This window comes from Pelodiscus sinensis, chromosome 17 (assembly GCF_049634645.1).
Source record: "Pelodiscus sinensis isolate JC-2024 chromosome 17, ASM4963464v1, whole genome shotgun sequence".
Classification (NCBI taxonomy): domain Eukaryota; kingdom Metazoa; phylum Chordata; order Testudines; family Trionychidae; genus Pelodiscus; species Pelodiscus sinensis.
The window spans coordinates 5150540-5166737 of record NC_134727.1 but is presented as its reverse complement, the minus strand read 5'-3'; the positions used below and the strand labels follow the sequence as shown (position 1 = coordinate 5166737).

Below are 16198 nucleotides of genomic sequence, written 5' to 3'. Positions count from 1 at the left end.
TTCTCATTTCTAAATAATTTGCTTATAATATGTCATTGCAATTTTTGAGCTAAATTGGGCATAACAGTAAAAGATAGGATGTAAAACAAACTCTTGACTCATACTGTAGCTGTTTTGTAGTTAATTTTATAAATGTAATTGGATTTTACATTTATTATTAAAATGATTGGAGTATGAGTCTACATTGGGTTCACTAATACTGGAGGCTTAAATACAAAACTTTGCTATTTAAGAGATTTTTTTCATTAAATTAAAAATTCCCGTAGAGGAGAAAATGAAGCTATAAATCTACTCATGAATTGAATTTACTATTAAAATGGAAAAAAAAATTCCTAAACCATAATAGTATATGTTGATAATTAGTGAATAGCAGTCTTAAGTATGTGCATCTTAGTAATCATATATAAATGTGGTCCAATTTGAATTAGAGTCTGATTTACTGTGCAGAGATGGACTCCTGTGTTCTGTTTTCAGATCTTCTACTAACTCTCTATAGAACTTCGGGCAAGTCTGTGCTTTAATTTTTCCCATCTGTAAAATGTGTTTAATATTTTTTTATCACCTATGGGGCTTGTGTGCTGTAACAAATATTTGCAACCTGCTTTGAGGTTCTGATATGAAAGATGAACATTCAGTTGCTCAAGTTCCAATTCAAGATCTGTTTAAATAAGAACTCATAGTAATATGCTCTGTGATTGGGGAGTGCTTGTGCTTTGTCTGTTTGTAGTGCCCGATATGTTAGTTTTAACAAAAATTGAACAAAATAACCAAACCAAACCTACCTGACCATATCAGGACTGTCATATGCCTTGCTTCTCTGCCCTCCCCATATTCACTCCCCTCCCCCCCCCATCTCTTTTTCTACTCACTCTGGTCCCATCAAGAAAAGCTTAAACATATACAGTAAAAGTTCTGTTATCTGGCACTCAATTAACCAGAAAACTTAATTAACTGACTTTTCTGATCTCTCTCCCAATACAAATATTCAGTCTAGTAACTGGGATGAGTATACTGCCCACCATGCTACATAATTGCATTTTCTTCACTCTGTTTTTGTACAAAGGAGGCAGAAGACAAATAAGAAAGCTGAAGTTAAGGATTTATTCAAAAAAGCAGCTTCCAGAGTGTCATAGGGTCATTACAGATTCAGCCCAATCTCCTATACCTTCTACATCTACCATGATAATTATGTTGGTAATGATGACCCTGAGGTGTTGCAAGATCTTAAAGTGCCTTTTGAATCATCAAACGAAGATTTAATTATGTTCACTGTAGTTTTAGCGTTAGATTTATTTTTAATAACCTGGATGTACTCCATGTGCCACCCATAGTGATATGTACTGTCTTAATATAAACTACTCTATGGAAAACTTGAGGGCTTCAGGAAACAATCCCTCTACAGTGCAGTACTGTTGGATTGGTCAGTAACTATTGACTATTTAATACTGTATTCATTTTATTGTATTCTGATTCTTTGAAAATTGGTATTCTATTGATAAAGTATAACTTTCGGTTAACCAGAATATTCAATTAATTGGCACACCCCACTCCTTCAACATGCTGAATAGCAGAGCTTTTACTTTATGTGGGCCTTGCAGTATGCTGAAAAGATTGACAAAACTGGGGTCTGTCAGGTCGAAAGGAAGGAAATCAGTTCCAGAATCAGGAATGCTCTATTGAGAGAACACAATCATGATATTCCAGATGTACAGATCTTGGGACTATCAGCTCAACTTATTCAGTTGATTACAAGTGCCAGGCTGAAATGCTATGTCAGAAGCGGGAAGACTTAAACCCTAAGGAACTTTTAAAGTCAAAACCAATGCTATATTATCTTTTACTCAGAAACAAAGTGGAAGCCAGTCCATTTTCCATGGTCCTAATTGTCCACTGCTCTGCACCTTGTATGGTCGTTCACACAAGTGCAAAGCAGGTGGTTTTTTTTTAAACCTCTCACTCCACCATACTAATTTGGTAGCTTTGTACATATACTGTGCACAAGTATAAATGACTATACATGATACAGTGGGCAATCAGAGCCATGTGTGAACAATGAAAATCTACCTTTGCTGACATTTGAGTGATCTTTAAGGCTGTTACATTAATTGAGTCTGGTGGTGACAAAGGCAAGGAAAACTGTGGCAAGTTCCACATCTGAGAGAAAAGGTCTACATTGCTGTCTGGGGGTATGTCTATACTTCACTACAGTAGCTGAAGTCGAAGTTCCTTAACTTGAATTTTGGCACTGTCCACAATGCAGGAAGTTGAAGGGATCATATTCTCCCTTCGACTTCCCTTATTCCTCGTGGAAGCAGGACTACCGGCATTGACCAGTGCGCCCCTCTCAGTTCAAATTTGTACCCTATAAGTTTGATCTTGTCTGTAGTGTAGACACACCCTGGATGTCCAGAAATAGCTTAGCAACTGTTAATTGCAGACTTTGGTAACAGAAGATGGATATAACCCTCCGAATCAAAGGCAATAACTTGTAACACTAATTAGTTTACCATTTATTTTAAATAAATAAAGTGCTTTTTTTAAACATGTTTTACTATTAAGTGCCTTGTAATGCCCCTGTGAAGGGAGCTCCGATATGTCCCTGTGTGGCTCCCATTAAATTACACTTAGGCTATGTCAAGACTACAAAACTATTTCAAAAAAGAGAATCCAGACTGCAACTAGTACTTTCGAATAAGCAAGGCGCTTTTTCGAAAGAGAGCACCCAGGCTGTCTGGATGCTCTCTTTCGAAAAAGCACAGTTTGCATTACATAGCACCTTTTTTTGAAATAGCACTTTCGAAAAAAGGCATTATTCCTCGTAAAACAAGGTTTTCCATGGTCAAAAAAACTGCTGTGTTCTTTCGATTTTCTTTCGAAAGAACGCAGCAGCAGTCTAGACGCAGGCCACTTTTTTCAGAAAAACCCTGTAGTCTAGACACACCCTGGATGTATAGAGGAATCAATTTACTACTAGACACCTGCAGGATGAAATACGATAGTCAGGCCAAAAGTTATGTTGCTTGCCAGTGTAACAGGGAATGTTTTACTAGACCCTAGTGCATATCTGAGAAATGCCATCTGATCATTAAGCCACCCACAACACTGGTCTTTTAACTCTTATCTTATAACTCTTATAATGACTGGGGATCATTATAGCTAGCTTGGAAGGATAAAGGATGAATTAACATTAGAGAAGTGTTTAATATTGGAGTTCCTGTAATATAGGTGCTCTGAATATGTATTTCTAAACTGATGATATATATTATTATAATATCCTTAAGTTTTAATGTTTTATGGTGAGATTTTGAAAGTCATCTCTGGGGTTTGAACTTGCAATTCATACTAGTTTTAATGAGACTTGAACATCTAAATCTTATAGACAGCTTTAAAAATCTCTGCCTAAAATGTAGATTCACCCAACCTATTTCTGCTAATGTTATAATGTTAAGTGTTACATTTTAGATGTATCGATTAGTGAACTTATCTGTTTTGTTCTGTAGGCAACTGTGGACCATTATATCATAGGAGTGATGATCCTTTCAGAACTGACTCAGGAAATGAACCTAGTAAGCATGTATAATTTTTTCCTTTTGCAAGAGATCACTGTAACATTGCTAAAGCAGCATATCAGACTCTCCCTGCAAGTTGTAGAAATGGTATTAAAGAACAGGAGGTAGACATGGAAGATTCTTTTGATTTAAAACCCCAGCTTTTTAGGGGACCACGTCGTCTCAATGGATGGATGTGACCTAAAAGTAGGTTGCCCATCTGATGCAGGGGGCAGGCAGGATTTAAACATTTCCAAAAGTATATATAGCAGTAAAGGCTCAGTGACACAGGTTTCATCTGGACACGCCTACCCAGAATACTGGGTGTATATGTTGCTAGCCCATATCATATACACAGCCAGGTCTTTACTGTTTTTTAGCTGTGCAACTTAGATTAAAACCAGCATAGGTATAACTTGAGCTGCAATCACACCTCTAATTTCATTGTGTGGACATACCCTTTATCTCATGACAAATCTCAGCAGCTTGCTCTTTGTACTTTTTGTAGATGACGTTCAAAGAAGAATGACCCTGGATTTTGATTTTAGTGTCCATGGTTTGGGATAAAGGGTAGGGATCAAGTTAGAAATGGAGAGTATTGATCAGAGTGAAGTAAAACCTCCTAAATTAAAGCAAAGGATAAGTGATTTGGGTACCTGATTTGATACAGATCTTAAAACAGGAATAGTCCAAGTGTCGATAGGCTCTCCCTCTCTTAGGGTACGTCTATGCCGGGATTAGACTACCCAGCATAGGAAAATGAAGGTGCGATTTACATAATCGCCGCTTCATTTAAATTTAAATGGCTGCCGCGCTGAGCCAATCAGCTGTTTGTCGGCTCAGCGCGGTAGTCTGGACGCTCTGCGGTCGACATCAAAGGCATTTGTCGACCTCCCAGCTGAATATCTGTTTGTTTGCTTCTGCTTGTTCATAGTGTTGCTTCAGACCCTGTAGGTCAGCATCCTGAGCAAGGCATAGTACAAAACAGAAATAATAGGTACTATAGGGAAAAAATAGAGTAAGAACAAAAGTGGGTAGGAAAGTACAGAGTTAGGGGGTGTTGGTATTGCCAAGAGAAATTAGGAGGTCTGGGCTTGGTACCAGACTAAAGTCTTCATCTATACTGACTCTTATGCCAGAAATGCCCTTTTGCTAATCTTAAGGAGAGAGAGAGACTTTTTAAAATTTTTGCGGTCTTATTTTTTTAGGTTGATTATTCAAGACCTTCTGCAAAACATCGTAAAATAGCTACCTCATTCCGTGACACGTCTTTAAAGGATATTTTGATGCTGGCATGCTCTCTTCTAAAGGAGGTAAGATAGTTTTATAACTTAAGCAAGTATTAAAATGCCCTAAAAATGAGACTCTTATGTTTTTATTGCTTAAAATTTATGGTAGCTATTATGCTGAGTTCATAAGGTCAGTTTATACCTAGATAGGTGTATGCATGTTTCAAATTTGAACAGACACAGTAGCCAATACAACTTCCGAATGTTTTTACTGCCTGTTCAATGTGTCTATTTGCTTATGTTCTGTCTTACAGAGTAGACAGCATGTGTCCTGAGAGCTTCTTGTTTCCTATATTGTTTTGCTAGTTTATTTTTATCTTAGCTTTGGCCTTGTACTTTTAAGTGCTGTTAAAAAAGGATGATAAATCCTCTTGATGTGCCAGAGCAGTCTGGATGCCCCAGGGGTCTCTGCCTTTCTTGCTATCCCTGTGAGCTTCTGTGGCGCACTGAGGTAGCCTCTCCACAGGCTTTTATATGGGGCTGTCAGGCATCTGGATTTCAACCATTCCTGGCCACTGGGAACTATGGCAAGTGATGTGGACCGAGGCATGGCATCCTGCAGCTCCCACTGGCTTGAGACGGCAATCCATGGCCAACAGGAGCTGCAAGCACCCGTACCTGTAGAGGTACAGGTAAATAAAGTGGCAGCAATCCACTGGGGCTAATCCTGGTGAACCGCATCTGCTTTGTGGGCCGGTTATTGCCCACTGCTGCTCTAACCTAATTACCTTCACACGCAATTGAACTGCAGTTAAATCAGTGCTCCCACATGTTCAGCCCCAGCCACCCTTTCGGGTAGTAGATGTAATAATTGAAACATTTGTATAATGCCAACTTCTCTTCGGGAAACAATAGTGATAAGAATAGCATTTACTCACTTATTAAATTGTGCACTAAACTAACATTTATTGAACCACTGGTCTAATTTCTACCCATAAAACGTAAGCACTCACATAAAAGTTGTATAAAAGCTTAGCAGAGTAACAAGTGTAATTGGAAAATAAAAATAAAATAGAGTAAGCTGTTGGTTCTTCTTCGAGTGGCCCCGTGGGTGCTCCACTCTAGGTGTCGGGTCCGTCCCGGCGCCACTGATCGGAAGATTTCAGAGCCATACCGGGCCGGGCCGCGCATGCTCTCTGCGCTGCTGGTCGTTCGCGCCCTTTCCAACGATCGCGGCTCGGCCCCCCCGCCAGTTCCTCTCAACCGTCCTCGGTTGCTGACGGAAAAGGCGATCTCTCTGCGGTCGCTTGCCTTGTTCTCCTAAAAAAAAAAAAAAAAAAAAAAAAAAAAAACCACTAGTCTGTAAATAGTTTGACTTTTCCTGTAGTTTAGTTAGTTATTAGTCTTTGTTAGTTAATTAGAAAGGAAACAGAACATAGTTAGTCAGTTGCGCGCTGAAGCGCTTTTTACTGGTCAGTTTCACCGCCATGTCCGGATCACCCGGCTTTAAGCGGTGCGGACAATGTAAAGAGGCAATGCCTGCGTCTGATGGGCATAGTCTCTGTTTTCGTTGCTTGGGGGAGTCTCATATCCCAAGCAAGTGTGCCCACTGTTCTAAATTGACTCCGAGGGCAAGACGAGACAGGGATCTCCGCCTCAAACTCCTGCTCTGCGACAAGGCTCTTCAGCCATCAAACCCTCTGCAACAGGAGTCCTCACAAACCCCAAAAAGAAGGGCAATATCTCCTGCAGCAGCCGGAGCGAAAAAGAAAAAAGCCTCCCCTGCCCGATCCCTGCCAGCGGTCCCTCTCCCCCCGGTGAATCAGGGAGACCGGGGATCGGACAACAGCCGCTCCGCGGCTAAGTCAATTTCTCAGCCGCGCTCTGCAAAACAGGGCAAGCATCGCACTGCGTCTGCCCCACCGCCAGTCTCCCCTCTCCATAGGGAGCACGAGCGGGATCCGACTCCTTCGGGGAGTAAGCGGCCTCGGCTAACAGCGCCGCCGGATAAGTCATCGTCCCCGGAACGGCGGGACATGCTGGGGTCAGCAACGGAGTCGGCTGCCCAAGCGGTCAACGAAGCGGTGCCGCTTGCCGTTCTGCGGGAACGCGCTCCTTCGGCACCAGACAGACGGCACCGGGAGAACCCGGCACCGCAGAGCGAGGACCCGGTTCCGTCAAGGCAGCCGGCACCGGAACCTGTCAGCGGCCCCGCAACACACCCGGTGCCGCAGGAGTCATCTGCATCGGCACCGAGAGAGTCATCGCAATCAGCTAGACTGCAAACAGCCTCTCCTTCTTCTCATGAGTCACGCTCCCCATCTGTTAGGGAGGTTTATCGCAGCACAGCACGACACTCTGCAAGTGCTAAAGGGCATTCATCAGCCCATGCACGGGCATCTGGGAAGTCGATCCCTAGGGATCATTCCTTGTCTCCCTCTCCTGTGCATTCAACATACCCTTCCCCACCTCAGTATTCGGGATCGGGGAGAGTACCTTACTACCCAAGACATAGGTCCTCACGGTCCCCGCAACGAAGATCTTCCCACTATTACAGAAACACATCTCGTTCTCCGAGTTACTCTCCTCCAAGGTCTCACCATACTAGACATGGTAGCAGATATGCATCCAGGAGACCATCCCCTGATTCTGTTTATCGTTACCACAGGGGTTATTACACGGGTAGGCAGGACAGATCACCGTCCCACTCGTGTTCCTGTTGTTGCCGTCAATCATCTTACAGGCGCCATTCACAACCGGCCTCTGAGCATCGGCGCTCGCAGTCACCCAGACCACCTCCTAGTGCCACCTCAATTTCGGTCCTGTCGGAGCCTGAAGAGGGCCAGATATCGGACACAGATGATCGGCCTCCACAAGCTTCGTCGCAGGATGCCCAGTCTTCTTTCCCCGACGACGCGGTTTTTGCTATGGACTCCTCACCACCAGATGACACCAGAGAGTTTCAGGACCTCTTTAAAAGGGTAGCACAGTCACAGGAGGTTCAGTTAGCGGACGTGAACGTGAAGCAATACAAGTTACTGAAGAATTTACACCCTAGACAGCAATCTAAGGTGGCTTTACCGCTGGACGAGGCTATCCTGGAACCAGCCACAGAAATTTGGAAGACGCCGGCTTCCACTACTCCATCCTGCAAGCGAGCAGAAAAGAGATACTTCATATCTTCGAAGGGTGCTGAGTTCCTTTTCACTCACCCTCAGCCAAACTCGTTGGTTGTGGATGCAGCTCTTCAAAGAGCTAAGAACCCGCAAGTAAGAAACTCGGCAGCAGACAAGGACGCAAAGAGATTGGACATATTCGGCAGGAAAGTGTACTCCTCTTCAACTCTTCTCCTCCGGATTGCAAATTACTCAGCGTTGCTCTCCAATCATAGTTTTGACAACATTGCAAAATTGTCGGAAATTGCTCAGCGAATTTCCGAAACGGACAAAGTACTTCTCCGAGCTATACTGCAAGAAGGCTACGCATGTGCCAGAGCAGGCTTGCAAATCGCCATGGATGTGGCGGACACAGCGGCTCGATCAATCGCAACAGCAGTTTCCATGAGAAGAGCTTCATGGCTTGCGACCGCTGCCGTACCGAAAGAATTACAGTCTAAGGTCGAGGATCTTCCGTTCGACAGAATCAAGCTGTTTGCGGAGAAGACGGACGAGGTGCTCCACACGGGTAAAGATTCCCGGGCTACCTTACGTACCCTCGGGATGTATGTTCCACCTTTCCGTCGTAAACGCTATTTCCCATTCCAAAGACGTTACGATTACCAGTTCCGCAGACAACAAAACCGTCCATACGATCAGAACCGGTCCAAGCAAAGGACACAGCGCAGACGCCCTCAGCCACCCAGGGTGAATAACGCAGGAGCACCCAAGCAGCAAGTTTGACTTTCAGGTCAAGGGCACGCCGGTCGTTCCGGTAACAGTCAGAGGCACCACTCCCATCTTCAAACATCGGTTGCGACCCTACTACCATCAGTGGGTGGCCATATCATCGGACAGATGGGTGTTGGAAGTGATAAAATTCGGACTCACCATCCCATTTACATCTCTCCCTCCTCCTACCCCTCCCACCCCGTCCCTTTTCAGGGACCCTTCTCACGAGGCCCTCCTAAAACAGGAGGCCTATCGCCTGTTGGAAATCGGAGCAATAGAAAGGGTCCCAGACCAATTCAGGGGAAAAGGATTTTATTCAAGGTACTTCCTGACTCAAAAGAAAACAGGGGGTTGGAGACCCATACTCGATCTACGGGAGTTAAACCGTTATCTGCGAAAGCAGCGGTTCAAGATGGTAACTCTGACTACAATAATCCCTTCTCTAGACACCGACGACTGGTTCGTAGCCCTCGACCTCCAAGACGCCTACTTTCATGTGGCCATACACCCGGCGCACAGACGTTTCCTGCGATTTGTTATAAACAACGAGCACTTTCAATACTGTGTCCTCCCGTTCGGGCTGGCTTCAGCTCCGAGAGTCTTTTCAAAGACGCTTGCCGTTGTCGCCGCCCATCTTCGTCGTCTCGGAGTCATCATATTCCCTTACCTGGACGACTGTCTCATAAAGGGAAGGACGGCACAAGAGACAACTCAAATGCTTTCAAAAGTCATAGAGACTTTCAACTCACTCGGGTTGATAATAAACGAACAAAAGTCCACGCTTATTCCAACACAAAACATAAAGTTCATAGGAGCGGTTCTCGACTCCCGCACGGCGAGAGCATACCTGCCCACGGACAGATTCCAGGCAATAAAAGACCTGGTCAATCTTCTCCAAAAGACCACAACAATCTCAGCACATACTTGCCTGCGATTGCTCGGCCACATGGCGGCGGCCACCTTTGTAGTCCCGCATGCACGTCTCCATTTAAGGAACTTACAGCACTGGCTGTCAACGGTGTATGTCCCCATGAGACACGACATACGCAAGTTGGTTACTCCTCCATCCCACGTACACAGGTCCCTCCGATGGTGGACGAGCCCATTAAACATCCTCACGGGAGTACCGTTTCACCAACCTCAGCCATCGGTTCAATTAACATCGGACGCTTCACTCATCGGATGGGGTGCTCACATGAACGGAGAGCGCATCCAGGGGCAATGGTCTCACACCGAGAGGCGTCTTCATATCAACCAGCTAGAGTTGAGGGCGATCTTTTTGGCATGCAGACACTTCCTCCCCAGTCTGAGAGGCAAAACAGTCAGGGTGCTGACAGACAACGTAGCGGCGATGTACTATATAAACAGGCAGGGAGGGGCAAGATCACGTTCCCTATGCGCAGAAGCGGTACGATATTGGAACTGGTGCATACAGAACAACATAAGCATAACAGCGTCATACTTACCTGGCATAGCCAATGTCATTGCCGATTCCCTCAGCAGATGCTTTCCCACGGACCACGAGTGGGAGCTGAGGCTGGACGTACTCCAGGGAATCTTCTGCAGATGGGGAACACCCCTGGTAGACCTTTTTGCGACGTCTGTCAACAAAAAGTGCCGCCTCTTCTGCTCCAGGGCGGGGATCGGCAAAGGATCCCTCGGCGATGCGCTCCTGACCAATTGGGAAAAGTCGCTACTGTACGCTTTTCCACCAACAGTCCTCATTCCCAGAGTGATAGAGAAAATCAGGACGGAGAGCGCGACAGTAATTTTAATAGCACCAGCCTGGCCGAGGCAGGCATGGTACCCACTCCTACACAGGATGTCACTTCGACAGCCATGGCCTCTGCCCTTGTATCGAGACCTCCTCTCTCAAGATCGGGGGGCTCTTCTTCACCCCAAACTAGAAACATTGCACTTGACAGCGTGGCTCCTAACTGGCTTACGCTAGATGAAAACCTCTGTTCAAGCCAGGTCAGGTCCATATTGATACATAGCAGGAGGACATCTACGTGAAATACTTACCTGGCAAAATGGCGTAGATACTCTCTCTGGTGTCTCCAGAATAACGTTCAACCATTGACTGCTCCTCCACAACACATCCTTGAGTACATCCTTCATCTCCGAAATGCTAAGCTTTCTCTGGCATCCCTCAGAGTTCACCTAGCAGCCATCAGTGCCTTCCATCACCCGATACAGGGTTATTCGGTGTTCTCTCACCCGATGTTAAAACGATTTCTAAAAGGTCTAGCCAATATGAGCCCACCTCGAAGGCCGCCTCCTCCGTCGTGGAACCTCGACCTGGTTCTCGATACAATTATGTATCCCCCATTCGAGCCTCTGGCATCTGTATCTTTACAGATGCTAACCATGAAGACCGTCTTCTTGCTCGCTATGACTTCAGCTCGTAGAGTTAGTGAGTTAGGGGCGATAATGGCAAACCCTCCCTTTACTTCTTTCTCGAAGGACTTGGTAACGTTACGTTTACACCCAGCGTTCTTACCCAAAGTAGCTTCATCTTTTCATATCAATGAACCGATCGTCCTTCCTTCCTTTTACCCTAAGCCACACTCCTCAACGAGGGAAGCCCTGCTACATACACTGGACGTTAGGCGGGCTCTTTCATTTTACATAGACAGAACCCGTCAGTGGAGACGAACAGATAGACTTCTAATATCGACAGCGAACCGATCTAAGGGTACTGCACTGTCCACTCAGCGCATTGCCAAGCTTATCACTCTGTGCATTACCACATGCCACTCCATTCGGGATAAACCCTTGTCTTCGCAGCCGCGAGCACACTCGACTAGAGCAGTGGCGACATCTACAGCCTTTGCCAGAGGAGTTCCTTTAGCCGATATCTGCAGGGCAGCCACTTGGGCTTCCAGCTCGACATTTATGAGGCATTATGCTATAGTTCAGAAATGGGGGGCGGACCATTCAGTAGCTTCCGCTGTCCTTTCAACAGTAGATCCTAAGTAACCCGGAGCGCTCTTAGTTCCGACTACTGCTTTATAGTCACCTAGAGTGGAGCACCCACGGGGCCACTCGAAGAAGAAGGGGAAGTTACTCACCTTGTGTAGTAACGATGGTTCTTCGAGATGTGCCCCGTGGGTGCTCCACGTCCCGCCCTCCTCCCCGCTCCGGGTTGTTTTCTGTCTTTCTCTTCCAGAGACCGAGCGGTGAGAGGAACTGGCGGGGGGGCCGAGCCGCGATCGTTGGAAAGGGCGCGAACGACCAGCAGCGCAGAGAGCATGCGCGGCCCGGCCCGGTATGGCTCTGAAATCTTCCGATCAGTGGCGCCGGGACGGACCCGACACCTAGAGTGGAGCACCCACGGGGCACATCTCGAAGAACCATCGTTACTACACAAGGTGAGTAACTTCCCCTTTCCAAGTTGGGTTCTTTATGGCTCATGTATCATCACCAGTGATGAAGATTCAACAATTACAAGTTGGTTAACAATTCTACTGATGGCACAAAATAGATTCCAGCTCCCTCTCCCAGAATGAAAGCTTTTAGTCACTGAATCAACAGATATGACTCTGAATATAAACAGGGGGCAGATGTACTGAGTAAGAAAGGGCTGAATTTTATTTGTTGTTTAGGCCAGAAAAGTAACTCTTTAAAAGAACAATTTCCCAACCTCTAAGAACAACTTTAGTGACTAATGTTTGAAACTTGAAACTCATTGCCTTTTATACTATATGTTTATGGCCATGGTCAGTTGTTTAATTTGTGGTTGTGGTTGCTTTCTTTGTAAATATACATTATGGTAATTGCAGTAGTTAGCAAAGGGCCTGTGTAAAACTGTCATCTTACTCAGAATGTATAATCTTTGTAAGCCTCCAAATCCCATCAGTGTGTTTACTCTTGGCTCTGTAGAGCTAGCAGTGTAGCTGAGGGACAGTGAGTTGTATTGTATTCTGGTCTTCTATATCCCTGAACTGAAAGCTAAATTCAGAGTACAGGCTTTGTATTACTGATGATGATGTAAAACAAGAAGAACCTGTTCTGGTTTTCATATCCTGGAGGAATGTCTGGAGCTTTTGAACTCTAAAGTGAAAACATATTTGCTCTGGAGTATATGAAGAAGAATGAATATGGAACTCCAAATGTAAAATGTATATACATTCTTCTAAGTATAACCATGCTTTAAAAGTTATGTGTGCATCTTGGAGATGCACAGTTCATATACCAATACTGTAGGAAAATGGATCACTTTAATTATCCTTTTAAGAAAGAAGAGAACTGTGTCTTACAGGAATAAAAATCAAATTTACTTTATATATTAAGGGCAAAAACCTTTAAAAATTAAAATTTGTATTTTAAAAAAATTACATTTTTCTTTGTACAATCGGTTTTTAAAGACTTTGAACCCGATATTTTCTGTTTTAAAATTGCATTTAGTCTGTTCTATACCAACAACTTAATGCAATGTTTTATTTTTTTAAAATATAGTTATTGGCAAAACCTTTAAACCTTCAGGATCAACAACAACAAAGTTTAGCAATGCATCTCTTGAAACTTGTCCTCAACTGTCTTAACTTTGACTTCATTGGCAATTCAGCAGATGAGTCTGCAGATGATCTATGCACTGTACAGATCCCAACAAACTGGAGAACAAGTAAGAAAAGAACATAACTGTTAACACTGAAGTGCATTCTACACACAGTGGAATGTGTTATCTGTTTTGATATAACAAAATACAGGACTATGTAGCACTTTAAAGACTAACAAGATGGTTTATTAGATGATGAGCTTTCGTGGGCCAGACCCACTTCCTCAGATCTACACCAGACTAACACGGCTACATCTCTATCACTATTCTGTTTTGATATAGTATTTGTAATTATAGGAAAAGATCTTAGATTGATAAGGTAGTTTTGTTTGCTGATATATTAAACAGGAAACCTTCTGGCTATTTTTAAAATATTTCTTTCTATAACAGAAACAGGAAGGAAAGAAACAATGTACCATACTGCACAGCAGTGCACAATTCAAAGTGTTTTCTACAGGTTCTTGTACCATGCCCATCATCAAAGTATCTGACTGCCTTTAAGAGCTGCAGAATCATGTTCTTGGGTATCCATGTGTGACAGGGGACGGTCCCACCAATTCTTGTGCTCTTGTCTATTTGGAGACTTTCAGTTGTTAAACACCACCTATAGTTTATAATGTTTAATCTTATTAGACCATACATACCATTTATAACATCAGATTCTCCTCAGTCCTCTGTCAAGGAGGGAAAGGGAAGAGGTATCTCCATCCGGAGATCCTTTTTGTTTCTGACTCTCCTATTCTGCACTTCCTTCTTATGCCTTAGTCTACCCTCTGCCTTAGAAGACCAATTAGCTGGTTAGTCCAATCTCCAGCCTGTTCTAATCCATGGATTAGCCTATGTCTACACTACACCAGAAAGATGACCAGAGGTATGCAACTCCAGCTATGTGATTGACATAGTTTGAATTGATGTGCCTAGGTTGAGTTATGGCGGATCTACACCACATGGGGTCTATAGAAAAAACACTCGCATTGTCTTACCTTACTCTCTTCAATTGGAGTAGAGTAATGCGGTCAACTTGTGAGTGATCTGTGGTCAATATGGCCTGGTCTTCACTAGACCTGATAAATTCACTGCCAGTGAATAAGTCTCAGGGCATTGATTCATGTTGTAGTGTAGATGTAGCCTTAGGCACAGTCAGGTTCACTGTGGGTGAGTGTAAATTAACTGCTGCTTAAAAGTTTAGAGTGCTGACTCAATTGTTGTTCCCAGCACGTTGTCACACCTTATAGGAAAAGATCTTAGATAATTTTATAATTGCAAGTACTGTATCAAACAAGTGTTGCATAATTTGATGTATACTTAATTTTTTTAATGTATAGAACAGATTAACTGTGCTAAGAGAGCATTACAAGGTCTCGTAAACTATATATTGAGCTGATCTACTTCGTATACTTGCAGATATTTTGTTCTTTAGTCAAAATTGTACTTCACTCTTAGCACTATTATGAAAAATAAAACAATCCTGGTGATATATATTTCATTATTACTGATGAATAGTGATAAAAACATTTTTGTGTCATCAGTCTTCCTAGAACCAGAGACCTTGGACCTGTTTTTCAATTTGTATCATTCCCTCCCACCAGTACTGTCTCAATTGGTAAGTAAAGCTTAGTGATTTACATTATAATAAATACTAAAACTAGTATTCTTTTGACTATGTACATCTATTAAACATGCTCACTAAATATTTACACCCTGTCCATCCCCACTGATGGCTTTGGTGCCACTTGCGTATAGTTCGAGCCATGTAAATGGTAAAGTGAAATTATTCTGCTCGTTGAGTAACTTCTGTAACCTCATGCTCATGATTGGCCATTTGAGATAAACAACAACCACAAAATATATTAAAAGATATTGCAAAGTCAAGCACTCAAAAATTAAGAAATGCCAGAATTAAGGTTGCCTGTGCACTGTTAATTCAACTTTTAATGTGTATGCATTATGATACAGTCTTTAATTACGATCATATACAATTTTATCTCCAGTACTATTGCCTCATTCGGAGCAGCCAGTGCTTTTAGGAGGTTTCCTACCATCAACTCCCAGTCTCCATGCCCAACCCAGTCACAGCCTTATACCACCAACTACCAGACACATTTTCTATCCCACCTCAATCTCCTCTTCTAGTCTCATCTGTCTCCTATACCTCGTCTGTTTCTTGGACATGGCTGAATTCTTTTGGCTGAAACATGCCAAAAACAAAATTTCACCTGAGGCAGACAACCGTCATGGTACGTTTTAGTTAGTCAGTTCTTCTCTGAGTAGTGACGCTATGAGTGTTCCACTGTAAGTGTGCTTTTGGGTGTCCCATTGTAGGTGTGTCAGCTCCCCCTGCATCTTGGATCAGAGAGCTTCATTACCAGTGTGGTTGGGCTTCACATTTGCTCCACCTCATATTGTGCCAGGCTTGACATCTGTATATAGTGCTGTACAGTTCAACTGCTTTCAGTTTATTCTAAACTGCCTTTGGTATGAAATGGAAGCCAGAGCTCCATCTTTTTATCTCTAGAGATACTCTCATTTAACTTACCTAACTTAGGGTATGTGTACACTACCCTCCTAGTTCGAACTAGGAGGGTAATGTATGCATACCGCACTTGCTAATGAAGCCCGGGATTTGAATTTCCCGGGCTTCATTAGCATAAGCGGGGAGCCGCCATTTTTAAATCCCCGCTGCTTCGAACCCCGTGCAGCGCGGCTACACGGGGCTCGAACTAGGTAGTTCGGACTAGGGTGCCTATTCCGAACTACCGGTACACCTCGTTTCACGAGGAGTAACGGTAGTTCGGAATAGGAACCTAGTCCGAACTACCTAGTTCGAGCCCCGTGTAGCCGCGCTGCACGGGGTTCGAAGCAGCGGGGATTTAAAAATGGCGGCTCCCCGCTTATGCTAATGAAGCCCGGGAAATTCAAATCCCGGGCTTCATTAGCAAGTGCGGTATGCATACATTACCCCGCTAGTTCGAG

At 43.9% G+C, this 16198-nt stretch overlaps 1 protein-coding gene across 2 annotated transcripts in view; it reads left to right on the top strand.

Annotated features, from left to right (window-relative positions):
* RANBP17 (RAN binding protein 17) overlaps positions 1 to 16198 on the top strand; it is a 235346-nt gene that overhangs the window by 18168 nt on the left and 200980 nt on the right. For both annotated transcript variants that reach the window (XM_025181074.2, XM_075900151.1), the window contains 4 exons: positions 3501 to 3566; positions 4757 to 4861; positions 13126 to 13291; positions 14755 to 14828. In XM_025181074.2, coding sequence (XP_025036859.1) covers positions 3531 to 3566; positions 4757 to 4861; positions 13126 to 13291; positions 14755 to 14828 — 381 coding nt within the window. In that variant the 5' untranslated portion in view covers positions 3501 to 3530. The remainder of the gene's footprint in view (positions 1 to 3500; positions 3567 to 4756; positions 4862 to 13125; positions 13292 to 14754; positions 14829 to 16198) is intronic.